The following is a 27,547-nucleotide window of genomic DNA, read 5'->3' on the forward strand; positions in this document are numbered from 1 at the left end:
AATGGTGAAACAAAGGCCGAAATGAGCCTCAATCAAAATTTTGATGATAGCAAGCTCTACAAGCTTATGCGAAGGATATATCTCCATGTGAACGTACTCTAATATAAATTGTGGAAATACGGTTGCAAGAATTTACAGAAAGGATGGAGAAGAAGAAGAAGATGCTTAAGGGCATACAACACAAGTAGTAGTATTACTGAGTGAGCTGATACAAAAATAAGGATAGCCCTAGAATCATGGGCGCAATGTAACATAAAATGTTTGTGGTTTTGAAGTTGTGAAACCTTTCGTTTCAAGGTATAATCTAAAATAAGAAAAGAGGTATGGTTGTCGTGAATATATGTATCCCACATGTGTGTGTGTGTGTGTTAGCGCAGGTGTGCGTGTGTTAATTTTTGATGATAGCAAGCTCTACAAGCTTATGCGAAGGATATATCTCCATGTGAACGTACTCTAATATAAATTGTGGAAATACGGTTGCAAGAATTTACAGAAAGGATGGAGAAGAAGAAGAAGATGCTTAAGGGCATACAACACAAGTAGTAGTATTACTGAGTGAGCTGATACAAAAATAAGGATAGCCCTAGAATCATGGGCGCAATGTAACATAAAATGTTTGTGGTTTTGAAGTTGTGAAACCTTTCGTTTCAAGGTATAATCTAAAATAAGAAAAGAGGTATGGTTGTCGTGAATATATGTATCCCACATGTGTGTGTGTGTGTGTGTTAGCGCAGGTGTGCGTGTGTGCACGCGCTATGTATGTATATATCATGGAGATTGCACGTCTCGTCGAATCATCTTGCAAGTTTTGTAATTTTGAGATTTTGTCTCCATAAAATGAGTATTTATGTCATAGAATGCACGTTTATACAAGCCACGGGGTCCCCGGGGGGGGGGGGGGGGGAGGGGCTTCCTAGCAAGGGATAAAAGTGCTTGACTGTCACAAACTACTGACGTTTCAAGCCACTAAAGACCCAAAGGGCTAGGGCTACCCAAGCCTAACCCTACCTACCTTGTAGAGCCTGGTCGAGGGGCCTAAACCCTAACAGAAGCAGAGGAAGATGAAGTTTTCACCAACTTACAGATTCTTGGGACCAAATAACAACTTCTGTTAGGATTAAAAATCCTACCCCTAACAATTTATGTGACCCTGTCGATGAGGCCTAATAATAAATAAGTCACACACACACACACACACACACACGAACAAAAAACTTGCGTTGAAAGATGATGATCCAACAGCTGTACGAACGCCCACTTTTTGTGCTACTGACGAGGTAGTTGTACGGATTTTTGCAAATTGCGTTGATGGCTTTAGGCGCTAGCTTTTGAGACTTGATGCTTTTCAAGTTGATGTGTTTCATGTAAACTGCTTTTGGTAGGCCAAGGCCTTTGAATATGTGCTGAGACTCACTCTTTAGCATCCTGCTGTATGAGGTGCAGAGGAGTGTTGCCCGAGTTGAAGCAATCTAAAGAAATACCGAAAGGGGTGCCATAGTTTGAAGCATGTGCTCTCTTTGAACACCACCACTCCGTGTGTCGTGTGCCACTAGTGTATCTCTCTCAGTTTAGTTGTTTTGAAGCGTCTAAAGTCTGTTCTGTTTGTTCTTTTCCGTTGGCACGTGGGCCCTCCCGTTACAATGGTATCAGAGCTTGAGTCCTGTGCTTTTTTGAAAGTATACCGGTACTTACAAGAGGAGACAAAGCAAGATGGCGCTTCCAAAATCTACAGAAACGTTTTCCCTTTTCTCGAGAGAACACTGGACCTACATGAACATACAGATGGAAGCTATGGAGCTGCATGAAGAAGAAAGACGAGGAGGAGGAGATGAAGAAGGAGGAGTTCGTTTTTGCTCTAAAGAGCTAAAAAAATGTGCTTTTTGATGCTTTTCTGTGTTGTAGAGGCCTTTCAAAATCTCTTCAACGGTTGAGAATTTGGATATGCAACAAGAGTCAAAATTCATCCTCTTGACAAGTCCTACACAGGGATGTGAGTGAATTTGATTCTGACAATTTTTTTAGAATTAGGGGTTTCAACAACAAATTAGGGTTTTTGCAACACAGATCAAAATTATGTTGTGGGTGCTTGGTAATACTAAAAGCAATGGGGAGCATGGAGCGAGAGATCTACTCTTTTGCAATGAAAGAACCATTTGCTCGAAATTTTACTTAAGAAATTGTATGAAAATAATGTTTAGAATTTGTTTGAAATGGATGTTATCTGTTTTAAACTTATATTGGTGCCGATTTGAGATTGCTTGATTCTAGTTTTGATATTGGTTTCAATGTTTTTGAGGATACTCATGGCTCGAGCTTTCCTTGGACGAGTATTAAAAAGCAATGGAAAGACTCAAATTGTCAACCTAAAAATCATAATCATCATCATCCATGCCCGAGGATGCCTAGCATCGGGCGTTGTTCAAGAAATTATTGCATCAATCGCTGAAGAGCTCATCAATGTCCGCCTCTGTAAATAATCGTACTGGGCGTCTCCCATATCGTGCGAGAATAGTCCTGACTCTTTGGTGGAACCTCCATCGATGTCGTGGTCACCCCCGTAGACGTGGGCGTCTAGCTCTCCCGAGTTCAGTGGCTCTATCCACTAATATACCTCTGGTAGAAGTGGGCTCTGAAGTTTGCTACGAAGCATACTCATCCGGCTGCTCAGTGCCTACTCTAAAGAAGTCAGTGATCTCCCTCTATGAATGTCTCCCACTATCTGGTCTCCTCAAGAGACTTTCCTGTGTCTGCTCAGCTCTAACAAAAACAACCATAGGCATCTCTGGTCCTAATATCTCATGACTCTAGCCAACGGTCCAAAGCCCTCTCTGAATAGATAGTAAAGCAGCCTCGTATCTCGTAGTATATCGAACAATGACAATTGTGATGTAATCAATATGACATAACTGGCATATCCTAGCACATCATATCTCATAGGATAAATGAGTGTCCAGATAGGCCGGTCTAATCACATATCCATCCTGGAGTTGGGCACAAAGATGGACACTCATTTATCCTATGAGATATGATGTGATAGGATATCCTTAGCCCAAATCATCCAAGAGATCATAGAGACTAAAGGCCTCTCCATACATCTCCATCCATCAGTGCTACCAGATCTGCCTAGGTGGTCCACTGAGGGCCCCCCAATTTGAACCCCATAGAGCATAGTTGAAGGCACTAGATGTCAAAAAGCCACAGCTTTGTTCGAGGTTCCTGACATTGAACCTCCAAACACATCTTCTCCAAACCTTCCAAGGCTGCATAAGCTCTCGTCAATCTAGTCTCTGTTGCTCTCCTCAATGAAAACGCCGGTCCAGTGAAGGCTACCCCAAATAGGTGTGAGCATCTGTATACTCAACAGTCTCCTAGCCATATGTAAAAGTAGGTGCTGACCTCCTGACCCACTATGGTGTGGTGTGAAACACCATAACCTTGGCTTTTCCCAGGTTAACAGACAATCCACTATCGTGAGCAAATGTGTACAAAGCATCTAAATGATGTTGCACCCCCTCCGGGGAGTCGGAAATCAACACAATATCATCAGCATATAACAATACTGGGATTGATGTCCCTCCCAACTGTGCTCCTCTATAACCATTTCTCTCAATGTAGTCAGCAACCTCATCCACATACATGTCAAATAGTGTAGGAGATAGCGGGCAGCCCTGCTTCACCCCAATAGTGGAGTGAACCAAATCAAAAATCCCTCTGGAGTGCGTACATGCCCGACTATTGACTTGTATAGAGCCATGATCCCCTAAATCAACTCTTTTGGAACCCCCATCTCCAGCAGTCTACGCATCAATCTAGCTCTGGGCATTGTATCAAAGTCTTTGCGAAAGTCCACAAAGCAACAATAGAGCCGTCTCCCACGTGATCTCCCCTCCTCAATAATGGCTCTGAGTGTCAGGATATGATCAAGAGTAGAGAAACCTCTCCTGAAACCCGCCTGTCGTGCTGCCCGTACACCCTCTCTCTCTGCCCATCTACTCAACTGCTGCTCAAGGATGGATGCCTACAACCGTGCCAATGTGTTTCCAATCATGATAGTGCGGTAGTTTCCACGCTTCAGAGGGTCCCCTGACTTGAAGATATCCTGGAAAAACTCCAAGTATCACGTAGGCCCTCGCACATGGCACGGTTGAACATCACTACTAGAAGCTCTACGAGTAAATCTTTGGCATGTATAAATTGCTCTGCTACCAACCCATCGTGATCATATTCTCTCCTAGTCTTCATCCTGTCAATGGCTTTCTTTACCATTTCGGCCGTAAAGAAAGCACGTGTGTGGGCATGGCTCTGGCGGATCTGGAAGAGGTGGCTACCCCGAGACGGTGTAGAGAGATGATGCATATCGACCCCATACCTCCGTAGAAGAGATGACCGGTGGGGGGGAATTGTCACAAGACAGGTACCACGTGCCAATAGAAAAGAACAGACTGAAGAGATTTTTAGCACTTCAATAACAACTAAACTCAAAGAGAGACAACACACGACACGGAGTGGTGGAATTCCACCCGAGAGAGTATTGGCCCCAAACCTTGGCACCCCGTTCGGTATTTCTTTATATTGTATCAACACAGCACAAGCCGGTACTTCACGCTCTACACCTTCTCCTAGAAGGGTGCCAGAGAATGAGCCCTAGCCTCATATTTAAAGGCCCTAGGCCCAAAAGCAGTTACATTGAAGAGCTTCAAACTCATAAGCAACTGGCCCAAAAGCTGGCAATGAAAATCAGCTAGCACAAATCACGAAAATCCGTACGAGCTACCACGTCACCAATCAACGCAAAATCTGGGTTGTCCATACAGCTACCACATCATCAGTTTCTGCACAAGTCTTTTTGTGTGTGTTTGGGTCCTACTTTATTTTAATTCCTTTATGTCACTTGGGCCCAATTGGACGGGGTCCCATAAGTTGGTAGGACTTCTTCTTCTAGTGTTGCTTGTTCTTCTTAAAATTTAGGCCCCTCGGCCATGATTTGAAGGTTGGCTCCGTTCTTCAGTGACTTGACACATCAACAATTTGTGACATCCTCCCTTCTTGAAAGAAAGTAATCGTCCACGATTACAACATATTTGCAAAACAACTCAAGTTAGCTCAAAAAAAAAAATTCCAAGGGTCATTCCGATGGACAGTCATTTTGTTGTTTTTTGTTAATGGAATTGACTTTTCCTTTCGGCTCTTTTGATCAAGGAGTTGGCTTCTCCTTTCATCCAGATCAGAACTCTTGATATTCCGGGGTAGTAAAACTAGCCATCACACCCAGACCGCATTGATCTTCCATGGGTGTCTTGATGCACTGAAATTACATACCCATGCAATCTCATCCAATTAGGAATTTTCAATGGTTGGCACATCACAATGCAACACAAATGCTCACATATGCATGTTGCAGACACAACAAACAGCGCCGCTGAGCACTTTCCCAAGACAAACGGTCTGCAGTATGAAGCTACTCATCGACTACCTCATCAGTCCCCCCCGCAAATAGCCTAAAAAGGTCTGGGCCACGAGTTCATAGGACTGGTACAACCAAACGCTCCCCAGACCGTAGCCTGCATCGCTTTGAGGTTCAAGCATACAACGAAACGCTACCCAGACATCCCGTCTGCGTCGTTCGGAGGGTTTCTAGCATACAAGGAAAGGCTTTCCAGACATCCCGTCTACGTCATTATGAGGTTTTCAAGCATACAACAAAACGCTTCCAAGACATTCTGTCTGCGTTCAAACAATATCAAAACAACATTTCTCACTACTCCACTCGGGAATAAAATCACCAATCATTGAAACCAGTATTAAACCAGAGTCAAACAATTCAAATCGGCACCAAGAGAGGTTTAAAACAAATAGCATCCATTTCAAACAGATTTCAAACAATACTTTCTCAAACAATGTTCAAAATTATCTAACTATAAGACAATTAGAGAGTTCACAAGGCTTTGTTCAGACAACCGAACTTTGAGGATGACTGGTTTGCCCTTCTGTGTCACGATGATGTTTTGGTTCCGACCCTGGAGAGTCACATCATTCTTGTCGTGCTAAGGCATATGCCCAAGAGAACGTCGCAATTGCCCAACTTCATAATGTGGAAAATTGCTTTTCCATGATCATCTTGGATAGTCACTGGAAGAGCACCAATGAGCGGTACCACTTTCTGAGTTTGCCCCGTGGCTAGCTCAGCTTCAATTTCTCCACCCTCTGCATCATAATCAAAGTGCATATGCTTCAAGAATTCTGGATGGATGAAGTTTTCTGTAGCTCCGGGGTCAAAGAAAATAAGGGATTTAAAGCCATTGACTTTGCCATGTACTCGACATAATGCATTTGTACTTTCAAGGCGTATGCCATAGATATCAAGGACTAGTCCAATAGCGGGTCTAGCTCTCTGGATGTGGCCCTAAGGATCGTTCTATCGTGGGAGAAAAAGGTTGCTCTTAAGATGTCGAGGTTTGCTTAGGACAGGTAGTAAATGAATGTCCTGTTTGAAAACATCCGAAGCATCGGCCTTCTTGTAAAAGGGTTTCTCGTTGATGTTGTGTCAGAGGCCTTTGAGGTTAAGTATCACGAGACTCACGAGATTTTGTTCGTTGTTGTCGAGAGTTGTGATCAGTGGCCGGAGGTTCTCCTATGGTAAACTCCAACTTTCCCTTCATCAGTTTGTAGCCGACTGCAGCATGGTCCATAAGCTCTTGCATGGTGGAGACTTGCTTGGAGAGACAATATTCCTACAATGGTGATGGTAGTCCAATGCTGCAACGCTCGCATTGGGCCTCCAAGGGAATAGATCTAAAGAAGGACACCGGAAGGTACACGTCGAGAAATCTTTCGTTATAGTCGGGTTTCAGTGGCAAGCATTTTCAAGTTGCCCCACTCTACCAAAATCCGGACTTCAAACATAGAAGACATGTAGCTACGTGCCAAAACTGTCTTGAAAGCTTGCAATGTCCTTGGAGCATACGGTTGTGTCGCGATTGAACTCCACCATTACATAGCATTATCTTTAAGAAATCCCGCTGCTCGAGAAATCTTGGATTCTTCTGTATAGTTCCCCAAAGAATAGATGTTGCCGAATCGTTGTGGGAACTGCAATCTTTCTTCTTATCTTTCACCCCGGAAAAAGTGAAGAATTTGATTGTCGTGCTGCCATCCTTCAAATCTTTGGGTTGGTTAGGCACGTACCCGCATACAGATAATAAGGGTATCCATATGGACTCCAACCATCGTAGCCTGGTGGCGGTCGCAGTGGTGGTGGGGGAGGTGGGGGCAATGGCGGTGACAAAGGCGGTTGCATTGGATCAGGGTCAGATGGATGCACCATATTCTTGAAGACTCCCCCGATCGGAACAAACGGCTGAGAAGGTTACCGGTTGGAAGCTCTCGTACTTTCTGGTGCCAGAGGAGGAGGTATCTTAAGGGCACCAGAGGGGGTAACATGTAGTTCAAAAATTGCTGGAAACTTTGCAGCATCGAAAGATTCTGTTGAGGATGTCGGAAAAAAAAGTCGTGAGGCTCATCGAGAAGAAATTGCAAATATTCTGTTGAATCTATGAACGCCATGTCTTGGGTTCTTTATGGATTATGCCCTGTAAGACGAGCGGTGAAGACGGGAGTGCGCCCGATGCCTGATGAAGTAAGGGTGGGAGTGGCTAATAAGTCTGGGGTCGCGACCCGAAGATACTTCAAATAAAATTCCAGTAGTCTTTGGTTTGCTCTGTCTACTCTTTTGTAGGACCGGTATGCTTTCAAAAAAGCAGACGTTTGATGCTCTGATACCAGTGTCACAAGACAGGTACCACGTGCCAATAGAAAAGAACAGGCTGAACAGACTTTTAACACTTCAATAACAACTGAACTGAAAGGGAGAGACGACACACAACACGAAATGGCACAATTCCACCCGAGAGAGTATTGGCCCCAAACGTTGGCGCCCCTTTCGGTATTTCTTTATATTACATCAACACAGTACAAGACGATACTCCACGCTCTGTACCTTCTCCTAGAAGAGTGCCAGAGAATGAACCCTAGCCTCATATTTAAAGGCCCTAGGCCCAAAAGCAGTTACAGTTCAAAGCTTCAAACTCAAAAGCAACTACCCCAAAAGCTGGTGCTGAAAATCAGCCAGCGGAAATCATGGAAATCCGTATAGGGTGCCACCGTGAAACGCGGAAATCCGTTCAGGCTGCCACGTCGGTAGTTTACGCAAAATCCGGGTTGTTCGTACAACTACCACGTCATCAGTTTCTACGCAAGTATTTTTTGTGCGTGTGTGGGTCCTGCTTTCTTTTAATTTCTTTATGTCACTTGGGCCCAATCGGACGGGGCCCCATAAGCTACTGCTTGTTCTTCTTAGGGTTTAGGCCCCTCAGATGTGATTTGCAGTGACTTGACATGTGAGCAGTTTATGACAGGAGTGCTCATGGAAGAATCACCATGCCTTGCCTGAATCTTGGCTAAAAAACAACCGATATAAATCTTGCTCTAGCCGAGCTAGAAACGCCCTCTTCTTTCATCGTACCAAATCTGAGAAGCAATCCGTGACTCCTTGTGAGTAATGACACCTAGAGGTACCTCCCTCTGAAGTCAGGCTCTCGTCTCTCTGCACTCCTCATCATACAAGCTATTTTGGAGTGTGCTCCCAGAATGTCGACGCTGCTCAGGCTCAGTATAGGGATATGCCTTTGTTGTTGTATCCTGTAGTGTCTCTGTCAATATATAAGTGAGCTCCCCTAAAGGTCTCCCCGGATCCTCTATGCATAAGCGTTTGTAGATACCATCCATGTAGACAGAATCAGTCTCTAAAGTAAGAGTGTATCAGGTATGCATAGGTGTTTGTGCCAGTCGAGCTGTGCGAACTGGAATGAGACAGTAAACGGGAAAGCATGATCTACTGATATCCCAATAGACCTAGATCGACTTAAAAGTTGAAAGTGCAAAGGAGAGGCTACAGGGAGATGCGCGAGGTGAAGGAGTGCAGGATTGGGCCGGGTAGAGCCACGCATAGATGCAGGAGAGTAGAAGCGCTAGGGATTAAAATCACAGAGACACAGCGAGCGAGAGAGAGAGAGAGAGAGAGAGAGAGAGAGAGAGAGAGAGAGAGAGAGAGAGAGAGAGGAGCACGTTTTTGGGGAAAACTCAGTGAGTTTTGGGTTTTCCCACTTTTATTATAAGTGACTTTAAAAAGATGTGTCCAAGTTCAAAGTATCAAAATGTACAAAAAGGGGTTATTTAGGCCTTTAACCCAACAAGGAACCACAAAACTCACTCATTGAGTTTTTCCCAAAAACGTGCGAGAGCTCTCTCTCTCTCTCTCTCTCTCTCTCTCTCTCTCTCTCTCTCTCTCTCTCTCTGATTTCTAGCCCTAACGCTTCTGCTCTCCTACATCTGTGACTGGCTCTACCCGGCCCAACCCTGCACTCCTTCACCTCGCACATCTCCCATTAGCCTCTCCTTGGCGCTTTCAACTGGTATCAGAGCTCTAGGGTTCAAAATAGGACCTGCGCAGTCTACTCGACAGTAAGTTAAATTTGCTCTCTCGCAATTTTCACTTCCATCGCGAAGCCCCTTGCTTTCAGGATCAAGGAGGTCACCAAAACTACCAAAACAGTCCAAAACAAGCTGTTTTTATGTCAAAACAGGTGATTTACAGATTATTACATGTTAAAACAACAATACGCAGGTGTATCAAATTTGTGAGATCACATGTATTGATGTTTTGTAGGATATGAGAGAAATGCTGAGTATAGGTGATTTAAATCGCATATTCAGCTGAAAATTCTGATTTGGACAGTTTCATGTAAAGAAATTCTGGTCTATTGTATGCAAAGTCTCGTGGTTGCTCCTATTTGCTGAAATTTTCAGCCTATTGCATCTCTTTCACACACACACTTGTAATTGAGCTAAGATGGCTTCTACCTCTTCTGCATCCGACACTAAAAGTTTGATGGAAATCAAACGGTGCAATGGTCAAGGCTTTGACCTTTGGCAAGAACGCATGCAAGATATTGTAGCGCAGATAGTGTGTCGTGCTCTCTACAGTGGGTGCTCCTCAGTGCAATGTGCGTGACAATCTCACTCAAAACAGACTGGAAACAGGAAACAATAGACAACCACGCTCACAGACACAACAACAGCAACAGTAGACCACACAAATGGCTCGACTATCTCAAAGCACTGATACAGACTCTGGCGTGGCAGCACACTCAGCTCCAGCCTAGGACTCTCAGGTACAATCAGGTGTCGAGGCTCAGATGTGCAGGGAGAGTGAAGAAGTGCTGTGTGTCTAGACTCTATACTCCAGACGACGATGCTAGACCATATATCCAGAAGATGATCCACCAACGGCCCATAAATGTTAGCCACCTAAGCCAATCTCCAAAGTGAGTGGTGGTGGTGACCTGGCCACGATGTCCACTAGACCACCGTCCGTATCCAACCACGTGTCACTGCCCAGCCCAGAGAGTCAGTCCAGTGTGAACCAGACTGAACCAACTATACTAACTGAGTGTCCTGTGAAAGTGACACTGTAGCCTTCGGTGAGAGGAAATACTGAAAAACTAGGAAATAAAACCAGTAGGTACCGCATAGTACATCTTTTTTGAAGCAGGTGCTAGGCCCAACCATGCAAGAAATGATTGCTGCTGGCAAGAGAATTCAACACTTGAGGAGGAGGTTTCTCTGCTCGAACACAGGATGGCGGATTCTTATGCAAAGATGATGACAGTTCAGGGTTGAATTGGGAGGGAAAGAGGGGGACGAATTGGGAGGGGGCTGAATTGGGAGGGACTAATTGGGCAGAGGGCCAATTGGGGTTGGGAAGGGAGAATTTGGGAGAGTGCTGAATTGGGAAGGGACTAATTGGGCAGAATTGGGAAGGGACTAATTGGGCAGAGGGCCAATTGGGGTTGGGAGGGGCGTATTTGGGAGAGGGCTGAATTGGAAAGGGACTAATTGGGCAGAGGGCCGAATTGGGAAGGGATTAATTGGGACGGGTTGAATTGGGAAGGGACTAATTGGGAGGGGGCTGAATTGGGAAGGGACTAATTGAGCAGAGGGACGAATTGGGAAGGGACTAATTGGGAGGGGGTTGAATTGGGAAGGGACTAATTGGGCAGAGGCCTGAATTGGGAAGGGACTAATTGGGAGGGGACTAATTGGGCAGAGAGCCAATGGGAATTGGGAGGGGCGCATTTGGGAGAGGGCTGAATTGGGAAGGGACTAATTGGGAGGGGGCTGAATTGGGCAGAGGGCCAATTGGGGGCACATTTGGGGGAGGGCTGAATTGGGAGGGACTATTTGGGAGGGGGTTGAATTGGGAAGGGAATAATTGGGAGGGTCTGATTTGGTGAAAAGGCCGAATAGGAAGAGGGAGTAGGTGGACGAATTGGCAGGGGGGGCGAGTTGGGGAGGGGAAAAGGGGGACGAATTGGGGAGGGGGAGGGACTAGTTTGGGAGGGGAAGGGGCGAGTTTGGAAGTGTTGGGCGAGTTGGGGAGGGGAAGCGGGAGGGGGTGGACTAGGACGAGGGGGAGGATAGGGCGAGGGCGAGGGGGTGATGGGGAGTGTTGGGGTATAAAGCCCAATGTGGTCGCCCACGTAAGTGGGCGGGCCGCCATGTATGTACACATTCTTTTGTAAAAACCTAATAAGAACTCACTATGCTCTACACATTACAGTAGAGCGAGTTCACCATATCGTCGTGCTCTTCTTCTCGCACTCTCTCTCGCGTCGCACTTCCGCTCGTACTCCTTCAACTGGTATCAGAGCTCAAATCGAGGCTCGGGGCAGCACTGCAGGAGGCTAGAGTCACCAACTCAAATTGGAGTGAAATTCGACAAGCGAAGACACGACAGAGAATCTCGTGGGAGAACTTGAAGGACTTGGTGTTGTCAGAATTTCATTCTGAGGTCATCTCGGTCACCGTTCGGCTTCGACAAAGTTCTACGCAGGCCATTTTCGACTACGTGGTCTCAGCGGGTGCAGATCCGACTCTGCAAATTTTGGTTTTTCGGCCTACGACTGCAGGTGCTGAGGATATCGACACTCCCAGAGTGTTGATTTGTGGCTGTCTACACATCGAAGGACGGCTCACAGTTCTTGGAGGCGTGTCACATACGACACGGACGCATCTACACACAGACTGTAGGCGACATCCACTAGTTCATCAGGTAGCTTGTGTTTGCTGCTTGATATTCCAGATTTCATCCTGACATTGCAGGTACTTCCACATGGGATGTATTGTCAGAGATGATGTATGTTTGTTGAGGGTTTGCTGGCTGTGAGTCACGCAACAAACAACCGCTGCAGCGGTTACATCATATAGTGGGAAATTTGTGGATGTATGACTTTGTGGGAAGTCTATGTACTGTTAGATTTACTGCAGCCTTTGTTGAGGGTCGAGTGAGGTTTTATTGAGTTGGGGGATTCTCGAATGTTGAGATCCTTTCGGTGATACAGGTCTTGGAGCGATCCCTCGAGCACCCTTAGATAGGCAGCTAGGATGTATTGACTGTGAGTTAGACAGTTGGGATTGCATCTTTGCTTTACTGCCGTTGAGGCATTGTCGCAGTCTATGCTTACAGGACAGTGACAGGACAGTCAGAGACAGTACAGGTGCAGGACAGGTTTACCCACAGCTTACAGTGTTAGAGAGACAGTGGTTTTTTGAGCTGTTTTTGGTCTGTTTTTAGTACACCAGAGCCATTTTACAAAGGAGACTCTGCCAAAATTTCAGCAGAATCTGAAGCTTTCTTGGTTCATTTGACAGGTTGATATTGGTTCAGAGGTCAGTTTACAGGGGAAACTCTGCCGAATTTTCCCCAAGAAAGTAAACTACTGTGAAGCGTAGCTATGGCTGGATCACAAGAAACTGCTCTTTACAATATCAAGAAGCTGGATGGAACCAATTTCCCATTGTGGAAGAAGCAGATTTGGCACGTGTTGGTACAAAAGAAGCAGATAAAACCTATAAAGCTCAAGGGGATAAAACCAGAAGATATGGACGAAGATGAATGGAGCGAAATGGATGAATTGGCACTTTCTACCATTATGCTAACTTTGGCAGAAAGCGTTTACTTCAATGTAGCAGACGAGATGTCGGCTTATCAAGCGTGGTTAAAGCTGAGTGATCTATATGAGAAGCAGAGTGCAGCTTCACAGGTATACTGGCTTAAGAAGCTTGTTGACTTGAAGATGAAAGAAGGGACACCTATGTCCAATCATCTGAATGAATTCAACACAATCTATAGTCAGTTGTCAGCTCAAGGTGTCAAGTTTGATGAACCTGTTAGAGCTATGTTCCTGTTGATCACATTGCCGGAAAGTTGGGACACTTTTCGCATAGCTTTGAGTAATTCTGCACCTCCAGATGGTTTGAACATAGCAGGTGTAGAAGGAAGTCTGCTTATTGAAGAAACCAATAGAAAGACAATGGACAAAGGCAAAGGAACAGCCGTAGTTGTCAGGGGAAGAACCAAATAAAAGTACAAAGGTGGAAAGAGGAATCAGTCTCGTAGCAAGTCCCGCAGTGCTAAAGGCAAGAGTGACATAGAATGCTACCACTGTGGCAAGAAGGGTCACATGAAAAGAGACTGCAGAGAATGGAAAGCAGAAAAAGGCAAAGAGAAAGCTGAAGACCATGGTGAGAAGAACAAGTCCTCAGTGAAGATTCAAGAAATAAATGTGACAAACACTGTTGCAGAAGATGACAGTTTAGTGTCAGGAGACATCTACTTCTTGAAGAATACAATGGACTCAGCTCTTCTTACAGCATCTGATGGAAATGCACTGAGTGACTGGACTATAGACTCAGGGGCATCACTTCATGTGTCTCCAAACAAGGAGTGGTTTACTTCTTATGTGACCACTAAAGATCATGTTCGGCTAGGAAATGGGCAGACATGTGAGATCTTAGGTGCTGGAGATGTTCAATTGAAGTTTCAGAATGGCTCTTCTTTCACGCTGAAGAATGTGAGACATGTTCCCGCAATTACAAAGAGCTTGATCAGCACAGGTTTACTTGATGATGCTGGCTACGTCACCACTTTTGGACAGAACATGTGGAAGATATCTAAGGGTTCTATGACAGTAGCACATGGAGTAAAGTCTGGAGGACTTTACATGATTTATGTATCAAATGTCTCTAAAAATGTAATCAATGTAACCGAGCAGCCGAACGTTTCTTTGTGGCATAGCCGGTTAGGACATATGTCAAACACAGCAGCCACATAAGCATAGAAGCAGTAGAAGAGATACACAGTTGGCACTTGTTCATAGTGATTTGTGTGGACCTATGCCTAACCTATCTCTTGGGGGAGCTTCTTACTTTATGACATTTATAGATGATTACTCGAGGAAAGTATGGGTTTACTTTCTCAAGCACAAGGATGAAGCGTTTAGTGTTTTCAAAACGTTTGTGACACTTGTGGAGAATCAGAGTGGCAAGAAGCTTAAATGCTTACGCACTGACAATGGTGGAGAGTATGTTTCAAAGGCCTTTCAGGACTTTTGTGAGTCAAAAGGTATAAAACGTGAACTTACTGCTCCTCACAATCCTCCTCAAAATGGTGTTGCTGAGAGGATGAATAGAACCATACAAGAGAAGGTCAGAAGTATGTTGTTTAATGCACAGCTGCCAAATGGGTTTTGGGCTGAAGCTGTATCAACAGCTGTTCATCTTGTAAATAGATCTCCTAGCAAGGTTTTGCAGAAGGATTCAGTGCCAGAGATGGTATGGTCAGGCAAAATGTCCTCATACAAGCATCTCAGAGTCTTTGGCTGTGAGGCATATACTCACGTTCCAAAGGAATTTAGGAACAAACTTGAGCCAAAAAGTAGAAAGTGCATCTTTCTAGGCTATGGTAATTCTGGTGAGATGGGGTACAGACTTTGGGATCCCGAATCCAGAAAGGTTGTCCGCAGCAATGATGTTCACTTTAATGAATCCAAATATCATTCTAAACCAGAGAGGGTTGAGGAGATTAGAAGAGTTTTCTTCCAAGAAGATGGACCTGCACGTGCAAGACAAAATGTCAGGGCTCAAGAGGAGCAAGGACAGGATAGAGTGGAACCACAGGTTGTGGCTGAGCCTGAGCCACGTATTGTGCGTAGATCTGGACGTGTCACGCGACCTCCTGATAGGTTTGTTCCATCTATGAACTATGTCATGTTGACTGATTGCAATGAGCCTTCATGTTACAAGGAAGAAATGCAAATGAAGGACTCCGGGAATTGGCAATTGGCCATGCAGTCAGAGATGACAGCTTTGTATAAAAACAAGACATGGAAGCTAGTTAAATTACCACAAGGCAAAAAGGCTCTACCTTGTAAATGGGTTTACAGGTATAAGATCACCGCTCATGATAGTCAGCCAAAGTACAAAGCAAGGCTTGTTGCCAAGGGCTTTAAGCAAGAACAAGGCATTGACTTTGATGAAGTCTTCTCTCCGGTGGTCAAGATGACTACATTGAGATAATTTCTTGCATTGGTTGCCATATTAGATTTGGTGTTGCACCAAATGGATGTCAAGACAACGTTCTTGCATGGTGATTTAGATGTGGAAATTTACATGCAGCAACCAGAAGGGTTTGTTGAGAAAGGCAAGGAAGATTGGGTATGCCAGTTGTTAAAGAGTCTTTATGGCTTAAAACAATCACCTAGGGCATGGTACCATAAATTCCACAAGTTTATGCTTTCTCAAGGCTACAAACGTAGTGAGTTCGATCACTGTCTATATACAAAGAAGGCTAAGGATGGTAGTTGGCTGATCCTTATTTTGTATGTGGATGACATGTTGATTGCTGGCAAGCACTTGGAAGAAATTTCAGCTTTGAAGTCAAAGATGGCAAAATCGTTTGACATGAAAGACATGGGTGAGGCAAGTCATATACTTGGTATGCGCATTGAGAGAGACAGATCAAAGAAGTTGATTTGGTTATCTCAAACAGAGTATATTGACAAAGTTTTGCAACGTTTCAATATGGAGAAGGGAAAGGTTTTAAGTGTTCCATTGCCACCATATGTGAAACTTAGCAAACAAGATTGTCCCGTGTCTGAGGAAGAACAGGCTGAAATGGATAAGATTCCATATGCATCTGCAGTCGGTAGTTTGATGTATGCAATGATTGCTACTCGCCCAGACATTGCATTTGCAATGGGAGTAGTAAGGATACATGTCAAACCCAGGCAAGAAACATTGGGAGGCAGTGAAAGGAATATTGAGATACCTGAAAACTACAAAGAGTATGCGTATATGCTATGGGAGTCAGGAGCTAAGTGTAAAGGGTTTTACAGACTCAGATTATGCAGGTGACTTAGACAACCGAAGGTCTACGTCAGGGTATGTCTTTACATTGGCTGGTGGAGCAGTATCATGGCGTTCTAGATTACAAGATTGTGTTACTCAGTCTACTACAGAGGCTGAATATGTTGCAGCATCAGAGGCATGCAAAGAATCAATTTGGCTTAATCGACTAGTAACAGATTTGGGAATCAAAGAAGAGATGCCTATGTTATATTGTGATAGTCAAAGTGCTATACAATTGGCTCGCAATCCAGTTTATCACTCAAAGACAAAGCATGTGGATATGAAGTATCATTTCATCAGGGAAAAGCTCGAGGATAAGCAACTTCAGCTTGTCAAAGTTCACACCACAGAAAATCCTGCTGATCTGCTTACAAAAGGACTTCCCTCAGAGAGCTTTGCGCATTTTCGCAAGCAGTTAGGTGTAGGGTAGTACATCACTTCTCTACATCTCTTGTATATTAGCTTGTATAGTAGCTTCTCTCACACTTAAAGTACCACATTGGACTTTAAGTGGGAGGTTGTTGGGGTATAAAGCCCAATGTGGTCGCCCAGGTAAGTGGGCGGGCCGCCAGGTATGTGCACATATTCTTTTGTAAAAACCTAATAAGAACTCACTATGCTCTACACATTACAGTAGAGCGAGTTCACCATATCGTCGTGCTCTTCTTCTCGCACTCTCTCTCGCGTCGCACTTCCGCTCGTACTCCTTCAGGGAGGGTAGGGCGAGGGCGACGGCGAGGGGAAGAGGGGGAAGATAGGGCGAGGGCGAGGGGGTGAACTAGGGCGAGTGCGAGGGGGAGGGTAGGGCGAGGGCGAGGGTAGGGTAGATCGAGGGCTAGGGGGAGAGGGGAAGGGTAGATAGGGGCAAATAAAGAGCACTCAGCTATAGCTATAATGAGCATCACATGCAAGACAGCTATCATGATCTTGGAATTCATCCTGCAGGACGGGCTCTCTGAAGGAAGTTTGCTAGACGACGCAGAGGAGAGCTTTGTTCTGGACGGGGAAGCAGACACCACAGAGGTTGGGATTGATGTTTGAGGGGTCGTGAACTCCTGTAGTGGAGATTTCTTCTCGCTTATATACTTTTTCATAGGCTTTTCAAATTCAACGGCTTTCATCAAGAGGGCTTTCATCGAGAGCACATCATGAGTATCTTTTGTGACCTTCAACACTTTAGCTGGCACATTAGGTTTAGTGACTGTGGAAACATTTGAAGAGGGTGCATCTTCAGGCCAAGAGTGAATAGAGACTCCATAACAAGGCATAGATTTGGTAGCCTCCAACCACTCGAGCAGATCATCATCTGACCCTTCAGGTGTAGTAGGTTGTTCTTGTTCAAGTTTGGTTTCCATTGACAAAGAAACTTGCTGCACCACGGGATCCATACCACCTTCTAAGAGAATGGGTTGCATCGAGGAGCCAGAAGTATGTATCCACATTGCGTCGTTCCCCCAATCATGAAGTGCTTTAGTGTGTCGCAGCCATGGTCTTCCAATGAGCAAAGGAAATCCGCCCTCAACCTGGGGAAGACGAACCACAACAAAATCCAAGTTAAAAGTAAAGTCTTATACCTGCAGAGGTACATTGTCCACTATGACCACTGGGTAGACTGTCCGCTGGTCGGCCAACGTAACTGTGAAGGGAGCAGGGCGAGTAGGCTGTAGACCTAGAGCTAACATAGTGAACTCGGGCATCAGGTTGATGCCAGATCCACCATCCACTATCACTCCTGAGAATTGCCGACCTAAAACGGACACTATAAGGCGAGGGCTTCTATAATCAGTGAGTGGAGCAGCGGGATTAGATATCATATAGGACTCTGATGGTCGCACTGGGAGGTGCCCGCCACTAGGACCTGCTCCAAGATAAAGTGACTGAATAATAGCAAGGGTGTCACTTCTAAAATTTGCATCTAGCCGCAACATGTCATAAAGGGACACTTGTTGGAAAGTGTTCTTCAAGACTGTCTCTGCTGTAAGCTTCTCTTTTTCTACCTGTTGTTCCTTTCGTATCTTGATCTTCTGTTGATCGGAAACTGCTTCCAAGAAAGCTTCATCAATATCGGAGAGCAAAGATTTGGATTCGTTCATGGCACTGGGGGATTGCTTGTTAACAGCTGCTGCAGGCAGGGTATTCATTGGTGTGAGAATATGTGGGGGAGTTGAACTTGATGGAATGCTAAGACCGAGAGCGGCTCTATGGGCCTGGGTGAGGATGCCCGATGGCTCCTATGCCAACTGTGGCGGCTTATTTTGAGGGGTAACCACGTGGGTAGAAGGGGGTGGCTGAGAAACAGTGCTAACTGCTATCAAATTGAGCTTGGGAAAGGCAAACTCAGTCTGGCTTTGACTTGGGTTCGAATCCGTAGATGCACGAATTTTAGGGCAATCCTTACTGTAGTGATCCTTCATATCAGGGCAATGACGGCAGGGAGGAGACCTTTCGGGCAGAGGGCATTTGCTTTGATAATGACCATATTCCCCGCATCTGTAGCACAAAATGGGCCGATTCACTGGACGAGTCGAAGGACGAGGTGGTCCTTGCTCCATGGAGTTGGAGGTGGAGGCATAGAAGCTGTGAGGTGGTAAGGGAGCATGGGTATGATAAAAGCTCTGAGAGGGAAAAGTGCTCTGCATACCTTGCATAGGAGGGGCTGTCAGCAAAGGTGGCATATGGTGTGGATGGCCACAGGGAGAAACCATGTTGGATGCTGGTGCTAACCCCTGTTGGAGAGTAGGACCAAGACTTAGCTGTATTTTGTGCAATCCCTATCTTCATGACCCGATTTTTCGCAGAAGTGGCAATAAGAGCGAAGGGGACAGTCCTGTGGAGGGTGTCCTGGAGAGCGGCATGAACTACACCATACCATAGCCTTAGTCTCCTGATGAGACCTGAGCTCTTCTAACTCTCTTTTAAGTTGATCATAAGACTCTTGATTTGGAGGCTTCTCCTGTCTGAGAGAGAAGGATCTCTCTTCTTGAAGGACCCGCTGTAACTTTAGGGCTTCCAGTTCCCTTCGTAAAGAAGTCAAGGGGTCTAATGGACTGTCCACGAGTACAGGGGTAGTATCTAACTGAGGAGAGTCAGTGAACCTTATTCTTGCTCCCTCTATTCTAGTAGCAGTAGCAACAAAGTCCTCCAGACTGGCTTCAGGACGGAGACTTTCTCTGAGCTTTTGTTGAGAAGTCTTAGGCAGAGCCTTCTCTACCCACTTCTTCACCATGAATTCCCCTGGTTGCTGAGGTAGCTTGGCGACCAGAGACTTTGTTCTGGTCATGAGCTCTGCAAATGTCTCCTTGGGCTGGAGCAACAGGTTGGCCAACTCATCTAGAATCTTCTCTTGATAATCCCCTGGTCGGAAAGCTTCACAAAACTGTTGTCTTAACATGGTCCAAGTAGTAAAGTGGTTTTCAGCAAACTGACTGTACCATTTATCTGCAAGACCATCCAAGGTGGACAGGAAGAGCACCAGGTATGCGTCTTCTCTGTTGAGGCCACGACCTCTGCAAAGAGAGACAAACCTCCGAGCATGGTCGTCTGCATCCTCTGTGGAGAGACCCTTAAAGGTAGGGAACTTGATGTTCACCTTTGCCAGAACACTTGTGAGCTCCTCCATGGCCTCTTGCTCCTAAGTTTGTTGCTCACTAGCTTGCTGTAACAAAATGGAGGAGAGCCTTACCGGAGAAGGTGACCTAGAGGATGTAGAACCGGTCGAAGGAATGGAGGTAGCTATATGAGTAGGTATGGGTGATGGGGTTAATATGCTTCTATTGGGCACCAAGGGTTGACGCCGTCTGTGGTAGTACTTCAGAGGACTCAGTAGTGCACTTTGACGCTCCAATGACCTCCTTGTATGTGTCATGTAGTAACCGCCGACCCCACCAAGCTTTGGGCAAGAAGACCTTCACTTGGGCAAGACGACCTTCACTTGGCTGAACATTGGTCTAGACTCTACTAGACCAGGGCGAGTGACTATACCACCTGGCCTGGACCAAGACGAGGAAGGACTAGACCAGGGATGAGGACTGGGTGGACCAGGGCTAGAGAGGACCAGACCTGCAAGGCGAGAGACTAGACCAGCTAGATTAAGCTGTCAAGGGTGAAACTGGACCAGACCAACAGGCTACACAGGCGAAGCGAAGAAAACCAGCTACTCAACAGAGTGAGACTTCAGTTGAGATCCCATCGTGGTCGCCAAAATGAGAGCACCTGTAGCGCAGATAGTGTGTCGTGCTCTCTACAATGGGTGCTCCTCAATGCAATGTGTGTGACAATCTCACTCAAAACAGACTGGAAACAGGAAACAATAGACAACCATGCTCACAGACACAACAGCAACAGCAACAGTAGACCACACAAATGGCTCGACTATCTCAAAGCACTGATACAGACTCTGGCGTGGAAGCACACTCAGCTCCAGCACAGGACTCTCAGGTATAATCGGGGTGTCGAGGCTCAGATGTGCAGGGAGAGTGAAGAAGTGCTGTGTATCTAGACTCTATACTCCAGACGACGACGCTGGACCATATATCCAGAAGATGATCCACCAACGGCCCATAAATGTTAGCCACCTAAGCCAATCTCCAAAGTGAGTGGTGGTGGTGACCTGGCCACGATGTCTACTAGACCACCGTCCGTATCCTGCCACGTGTCACTGCCCAGCCCAGAGAGTCCGTCCAGTGTGAACCAGACTGAACCAACTGTACTAACTGAGTGTCCTGTGAAAGTGACATTGTAGCCTGCTACAGATATCCTTTCCTTAAAGGATTGTGAAGATGCATTGGAAGAGAATAAGCCGTAAGGTTTGTCTGACGAAGAGTGGGCCAGGTTGAATAAGAAGGCTATGGCCTACATCAAAATGGCTATCAATGATGACATTTTGACGGACATCAAGCGTTTGGACTCTGCTTATGCAATATGGAAAAAGCTAAAGTCCAATTATGAGAACACCATGCCTGTGAACCATATGCATTTGATGCGAAAGTTGGTGAATATGTAGGTTGATGACTCGAAGTCAACTTCTGAGCATTTGAGTGCTTTTACAGGTGTGTTGAGTCAGTTGCAGGAACAGTGGGCTTCAACAATTTGATGATAAGCTCAAAGCTATTTTCTTACTTATGACATTGCCAAATACTTGGGAAACATTGGTTGTCTCCTTGAGTAACAATCCCACCCTCACGTAGATGGTGTGAGAGTGTCTATTCTCAATGAAGAGATTAGATGCAAGTCTAGTGGGGAAGGTGGCAGTTTTGCCTATAATGCAAGAGGTAGAAATCAAAAGTGTGATGCGGGCAACAGGACTCATAATAGAAGTAAGAGCAAGACAAAGAATAAGGATGTTACTTCGTAGAAAGGATCACAAGAAACCTGATTGCAGGTATTCAACAAAGAGCAAGATAGGAAGAAGGAAACGCAAGAGAAGAAGAAGAAAGATAAGAAGAAAGGGGAAACACAGCAGGTGATTCCTCCAAGGATGCTAAAAATGCAAATGTATCCTCTAGTGTGGTCATTGAGGAGTTGTCAGACGTTGAGGACATTTTGGTTGTGGCTTCATGCCCCTCAGATTTGGTGATAGCTAATACAGAAGACATGCTTATCTCGAAAAAGATGTCATTGATGCATTGCTTAGAACTAATGATGGCCTATCTCAGTCTTGGATAGTAGATTCTGGTGCGTCTTTCCATGTGACTCCATCTTTGGAGTGTTTTGCTATATATGTTGCAGGCAATAATGACAAAGTGTACCTTGGTGATAATTTTGCTTGCAATATTGAGGGAATGGGTACCATGCGTTTGGCTCTTAACAATGTTCAAGAGCTGCATTTGAATGATGTCAGGTTCGTACCAGGCATTTAGAAAAGTTTGCTATCTGTTGGCCAATTAGATGCACATGATTTTACTACCATCTTTGTTAGGGGTTCATGTAAGTTGCTTAAGGGCTCTATGCTTGTTGCAAAAGGGTCTAAAAGAGGTACTTTGTACTATCTTCGATGCAAAGCTTTGTCTGGCAAGTTTCTTGCTGTTGTTGAAGTTGCTTCACATACGGAATTGTGGCATAAGAGACTTGGCCATATGAGCCAAAAGGGTATTGATGTGCTTTCCTCTCTGAAGAGGGTTGATATAAAAGGCAAAAACTTGGGACTTTTTGTAAAGATTGTCTTTATGGGAAGCAAAAGAAATCTTCTTACTACTCTGGTGTCTTTCGCAAAGCTAATCCTCTTGATCTTATTCACTCCGATATATGCACTATGCCTGTTAAATCTTTTGGTGGTGCATTGTATTTTGTTACATTCATTGATGACTGTACTAGGAAAGGATGGGTGTATTTGTTGAAAAATAAGAGTGAGACTTTTAATGCTTTTAAGAAGTTTTATGCTTTTGTCACTACTTAAAAGAGTGCTAAGCTTAAATGTCTCAGATCGGATAATGGAGGAGAATATGTATCTTCTGAATTTCAACGTTTTTGTGAAGATGATGGGATTAAAAAGGGAGTTGACAACCCCTTATAATCCGTCTTCGAATGGTGTGGCTGAGAGGTACAACTGTACTTTATGTAAGAGAGTGCGCTGCATGTTGTCCACCGCTAATCTTTCCCAAGAGTTTTGGGAGGAGGCATTAAAAACTGCAGTTCATATTTGCAATTGCTCTCGAACTAGTAAGCTGAAAAATGACATTCCAGAGGAGGTTTAGTCTGGCAAATCTGCCTCTTATAATCATTTGAGAGTATTTGGCTGCAAAGATTTTGTTCATGTACGCAATGACTTGAGAACAAAGCTTGATATAAAGTCCATTAAAGGAGTCTTTCTAGGTTATGGGAAGAAGGTGAGATGGGCTATAGAGTGTGGTTACCACAATTTAGAAAGGTAATTCACAGCCGAGATGTAGTCTTCAATGAGCCAAATTGCTTAAGAATGCTACAAAATATGATGCTGACAATAAAAAAGTCAGATTTTAGCCTTTCGTGCCACCCATTGATGTTGAAAAAGAGCCTCATGATGCATTACCGCAAGTTGAAATTGATAATCAACCGGTTAACTTTGAGCCAGAAGAGGTAGGACATGATATTGATGCTCCTACTTAGGATGGACAGCCACCTGAATTGGTTGAAAATGATTTTCGGCAGCATGATAGAGTTGAAAATGAGTTGCCTCATGATGTAGAACTATTGCTTGAGAATGTAGATCATTGGGTACGCAGGTCAAGTCGTTTGAAGGCAACCGCACAGATTTAATCCCTCTTTGCATCATCTAATGTTGACAGATGAGGGTGAACCTCTTACTTTTAAAGAGGCTAAGTCATGTGAGTCAAGTAGTAAGTGGGAGCCTGCCATGCAAGAGGAAATGAAATCCTTGTATGCAAAATTGCAAATGATACTTGGGATCTTGTGCCATTGCCTAAAGGGAGAAAGGCTCTTCCTAACAAATGGGTGTACAAGATTAAGATTGTGGATGAAAAACCCAAGTACAAGGCAAGATTGTTTGCAAAAGGATATGCACAGAAAGAAAGAATTGATTTTCAAATTTCAATGGCACAAGATTAAGATTGTGGATGAAAAACCAAAGTACAAGGCAAGATTGGTTGCAAAAGGATATGCAAAGAAAGAAGGAATTGATTTTCAAGAAATCTTTTCCCTGTTGTAAAGCTTACAACTTTACATGTCCTTTTTGCTCTCGTTTCGATGCTTGATTTGGAATTGAATCAAATGGATGTAAAGTGAAACCCGCCCATGGGGCGGTAGGCTTTGGCTTTCACCCGAAATTCTTTACTTTAGACACACACAGAGAGAACGTGCAAAGGAAACATGCGACGGGAATTAACACTTAAGCACATATACAACTCGGAAGCTAGAATGCTCCGAGTAGACGCCGACAACCTGTAGGCCCCAAAATTGGCACCCCTTTCGGTATTTCTTTATACTTTGAGAGGGTAAATTACAAAGTAGAGTCCTAGGAATTCTTTACCTGTATCCAGCTAGATACCACTTGTTTTGGCCAAATTTCGGCACCATAACAGCCCCAAAGCTTGCGCGAAACCAATTTCCCTATTGGAACTCACTTCCACTGGCATAAACCCACTGATTCCTGCCCAAAAACAGTAATTCAGCACGATGTATTTACTGATTTTTGCCCTGTTTTCAACCCTAAACAGTCCCCAAACTATCCTTTGTCAGAGGGGCATTGTTTCCAATCATTCTGGCGTCCATATGGCTGCCAGAACCTGCATGTTGCTCAAAACGCAGCAAAACAACCCTGTAAAGACGCATCTGATGCCTTCCAATGCTGAAAATGAGATCCTTGGTCCTAGGTAAAGTCATGGGAAGCTAAAAAATGTAGAGAAATGTTGAGCGTGCGGCGGTGTGTGCAAGTGAAAGAGCATGTGAGGAAGTGCAGTGTGTGTGCAGAGAGGGGTGGCGAAAGCCAGCAGGAGAGAAAGCGCTAGCAGAACGATGAGGGAGAGAGAGAGGGCTCACGTTTTTTGGGAAAACTCAATAAGTGAGTTTTGGGTTTTCCCACTTTTATTATAAGTGACCTTTAAAAAATGTGTCCAGGTATAAAAATGTACAAAAAAGGGGTTATTTACGCCTTTAACCCAACAACCTCCCACTTAAAGGCATAAATGACGCCTTTAAGTTAACCAACTCCCACCAGCTGTATGCAATGCTCATGTTGAGCCTTAGCAAGACTCTTGGTGAGAACATCTGCAACGTTATCCTGTGTGTGAATCTTAGTCAAGGTGACTAGACCATCCTCCAATAACTGTCGTATGAAGTGGTATCGCACATCAATGTGCTTTGTCCGTGCATGAAACATGGCATTCTTGGCCAAATAGACAGCACTTTGGCTCTCACATCCCAAGACAGGAGTACTAGCAGGCATACCAAGCTCTTTGACAAGTTTGCCCAACCATATGGCCTCTTTAGAAGCCTCAGTGGCTGAAATATATTCAGCCTCAATAGTACTCAATGCCACAATTTTCTACAGTCGTGAACACCAAGAGACAGCACCACCAGCAATAGCAAACACATAGCCACTAGTGGACTTCCTGGTATCCAAGTCACCTGCCATATCTGCATCACAATAGCCCTGCAACTTCAGGTCACTTTTGCCATAGCATATACACCTAGATTGTGTACCTGACAAGTATCTCAGAATGCATTTCAAAGCTTCCCAATGTGCTTTGCCGGGATTGGACATGTATCTACTAACAACTCCCACCGCATGGGCAATGTCAGGACGAGTGGCAACCATAGCATACATAAGAGAACCACAAGCTGATGCATAAGGGATTCCCTTCATAGCATTCACTGCCACGTCATCCTTTGGGCAATCGGCTTTGCTAAGTTTTGTGTGTGGAGGTAAAGGTACTCCAAGTGACTTAGCTTTAGCCATGTTAAACCTATCAAGTACTTTAGCAATGTACTTTTCTTGAGATAAGAAGAGCAATTTCAGCTTTCTATCCCTCTTGATTCTCATGCCCAAGATGTGCTCAGCATCACCTAAATCCTTCATTGCAAAAGCTGAATTCAGTTGACGTTTAAGAGCATCAATGGTAGACTTATGATTCCTAGCAATCAACATATCATCTACATATAGCACAAGGATTATAGAACTTCCATCATTATCCTTCTTTGTATACAAACAATGGTCTGAATGGCTGCGTTTAAAGCCTTGAGACAGCATAAAAGTATCAAACTCTTTGTACCACTGACGTGATGACTGCCTCAAACCATACAGTGCCCTTCTTAGTTTGCATATAAGTTACTTTCTATCAGGAACTACAAAACCCTCAGGTTGCTTCATGTAGATATCTTCATCAATGTCACCATGAAGAAAAGCTGTTTTTACATCCATTTGATTCAATTCTAAGTCAAGCGCTGCAACGAGAGCAAAAAGGACACGCAATGTCGTAAGCTTTACAACAGGAGAAAAGATCTCTTGAAAGTCAATCCCCTCTTTCTGTGCATACCCTTTGGCAACTAACCTTGCTTTATACTTGGGCTTTCCATCAACACATTTGACCTTGTAAACCCATTTGTTAGGAAGAGCCTTTCTTTCTTTAGGCAATGGCACAAGATCCCAAGTATGTTTGCATGCAAAGATTTGATTTCCTCTAGCATCGCAAGCTCCCACTTACTGCTTAACTCACATGATTTTGCCTCTTTATATGTAAGAGGCTCACCCTCATCTGTCAACATAACATGATGCAAAGAGGGGTCAAAGCGCTGTATCAACCTTCTGACATGAGTAGACCTGCGTACCCAATGATCTACATTCTCAGGCATAGGTTCTACATCAGGAGGCAACTCATTTTCAGCATGCTCATGCTGCTGAAAATCATTTTCAGCCATGACAGGTGGCTGTCCATCCTCATTTTGAGCATCTAAATCATGTCCTACCTCTTTTGGCTCAAGGTTAACCGGCTGATTATCAATTTCAGCTTGCGGTAATGCATCCTGAGGTTCTTTTTCAACATCAATAGGTGGAAAGAGAGGCTGAAATTTGATCGATTTCTTGTCAATTTCATAAGATGTAGCATTTTCAGCAATTTAGCCTCATTGAACACTATATCTCGGCTGCGTACAACCCTCTTAAACTGAGGCAACCATGTCCTGTAGCCCATTTCACCCTCTTCCCCATAACCTAGGAAGAGTCCTTGGATGGACTTGGCATCTAGCTTTGTCCTCAAGTCATTACGAACATGGACAAAAGCCTCGCAGCCAAACACTCTCAAATGATCATAAGAGGCAGGTTTGCCAGACCAAACCTCCTCTGGAATGTCATTTTTCAGCGTACTGTTAGGAGAGCGATTGCATACATGAACTGCAGTTTTCAAAGTCTCTCCCCAAAACCCATGAGGGAGATTAGCCGTGGACAACATGCAACGCACTCTCTCACATAAAGTACGGTTATACCTCTCAGCCACACCATTAGAAGATGGATTATAAGGGGCTGTCAACTCCCTTTTAATCCCATATTCTTCGCAATAACGCTGAAATTCAGCAGACGTGTACTCCCCCCCATTGTCAAATCTCAGACATTTAAGCTTACTACCCTTTTGCGTGGTCACAAAAGCATGAAACCTCTTAAATGCATTAAATGTCTCACTCTTATTCTTTAAGAAATATGCCTAGCCTTTCCTAGTGCAATCATCAATGAATGTAACAAAGTATGATGCACCACCAAAAGACTTAACAGGCATTGAACATACATCGGAGTGAATTAAATCAAGAGCATTAGCTT

At 44.6% G+C, this 27,547-nt stretch overlaps 1 protein-coding gene across 3 annotated transcripts in view; it reads left to right on the forward strand.

The window, feature by feature from the left end:
* Nucleotides 1-27,547, forward strand: part of LOC147429139 (uncharacterized) — a 271,770-nt gene that overhangs the window by 217,147 nt on the left and 27,076 nt on the right. Inside the window, exon 8 of one of the 3 annotated variants that reach the window (XM_086495404.1) lies at nt 378-629. The exons of the other annotated variants lie outside the window; for them this stretch is intronic. Coding sequence (XP_086351530.1) covers nt 378-399 — 22 coding nt within the window. The 3' untranslated portion in view covers nt 400-629. Of the gene's footprint in view, nt 1-377; nt 630-27,547 lie in introns of those variants that run through there. 3 annotated transcript variants of the gene reach the window in all.

This window comes from Adiantum capillus-veneris, chromosome 22, assembly GCF_014529385.1.
Source record: "Adiantum capillus-veneris isolate H3 chromosome 22, ASM1452938v2, whole genome shotgun sequence".
Lineage (NCBI taxonomy): Eukaryota > Viridiplantae > Streptophyta > Polypodiopsida > Polypodiales > Pteridaceae > Adiantum > Adiantum capillus-veneris.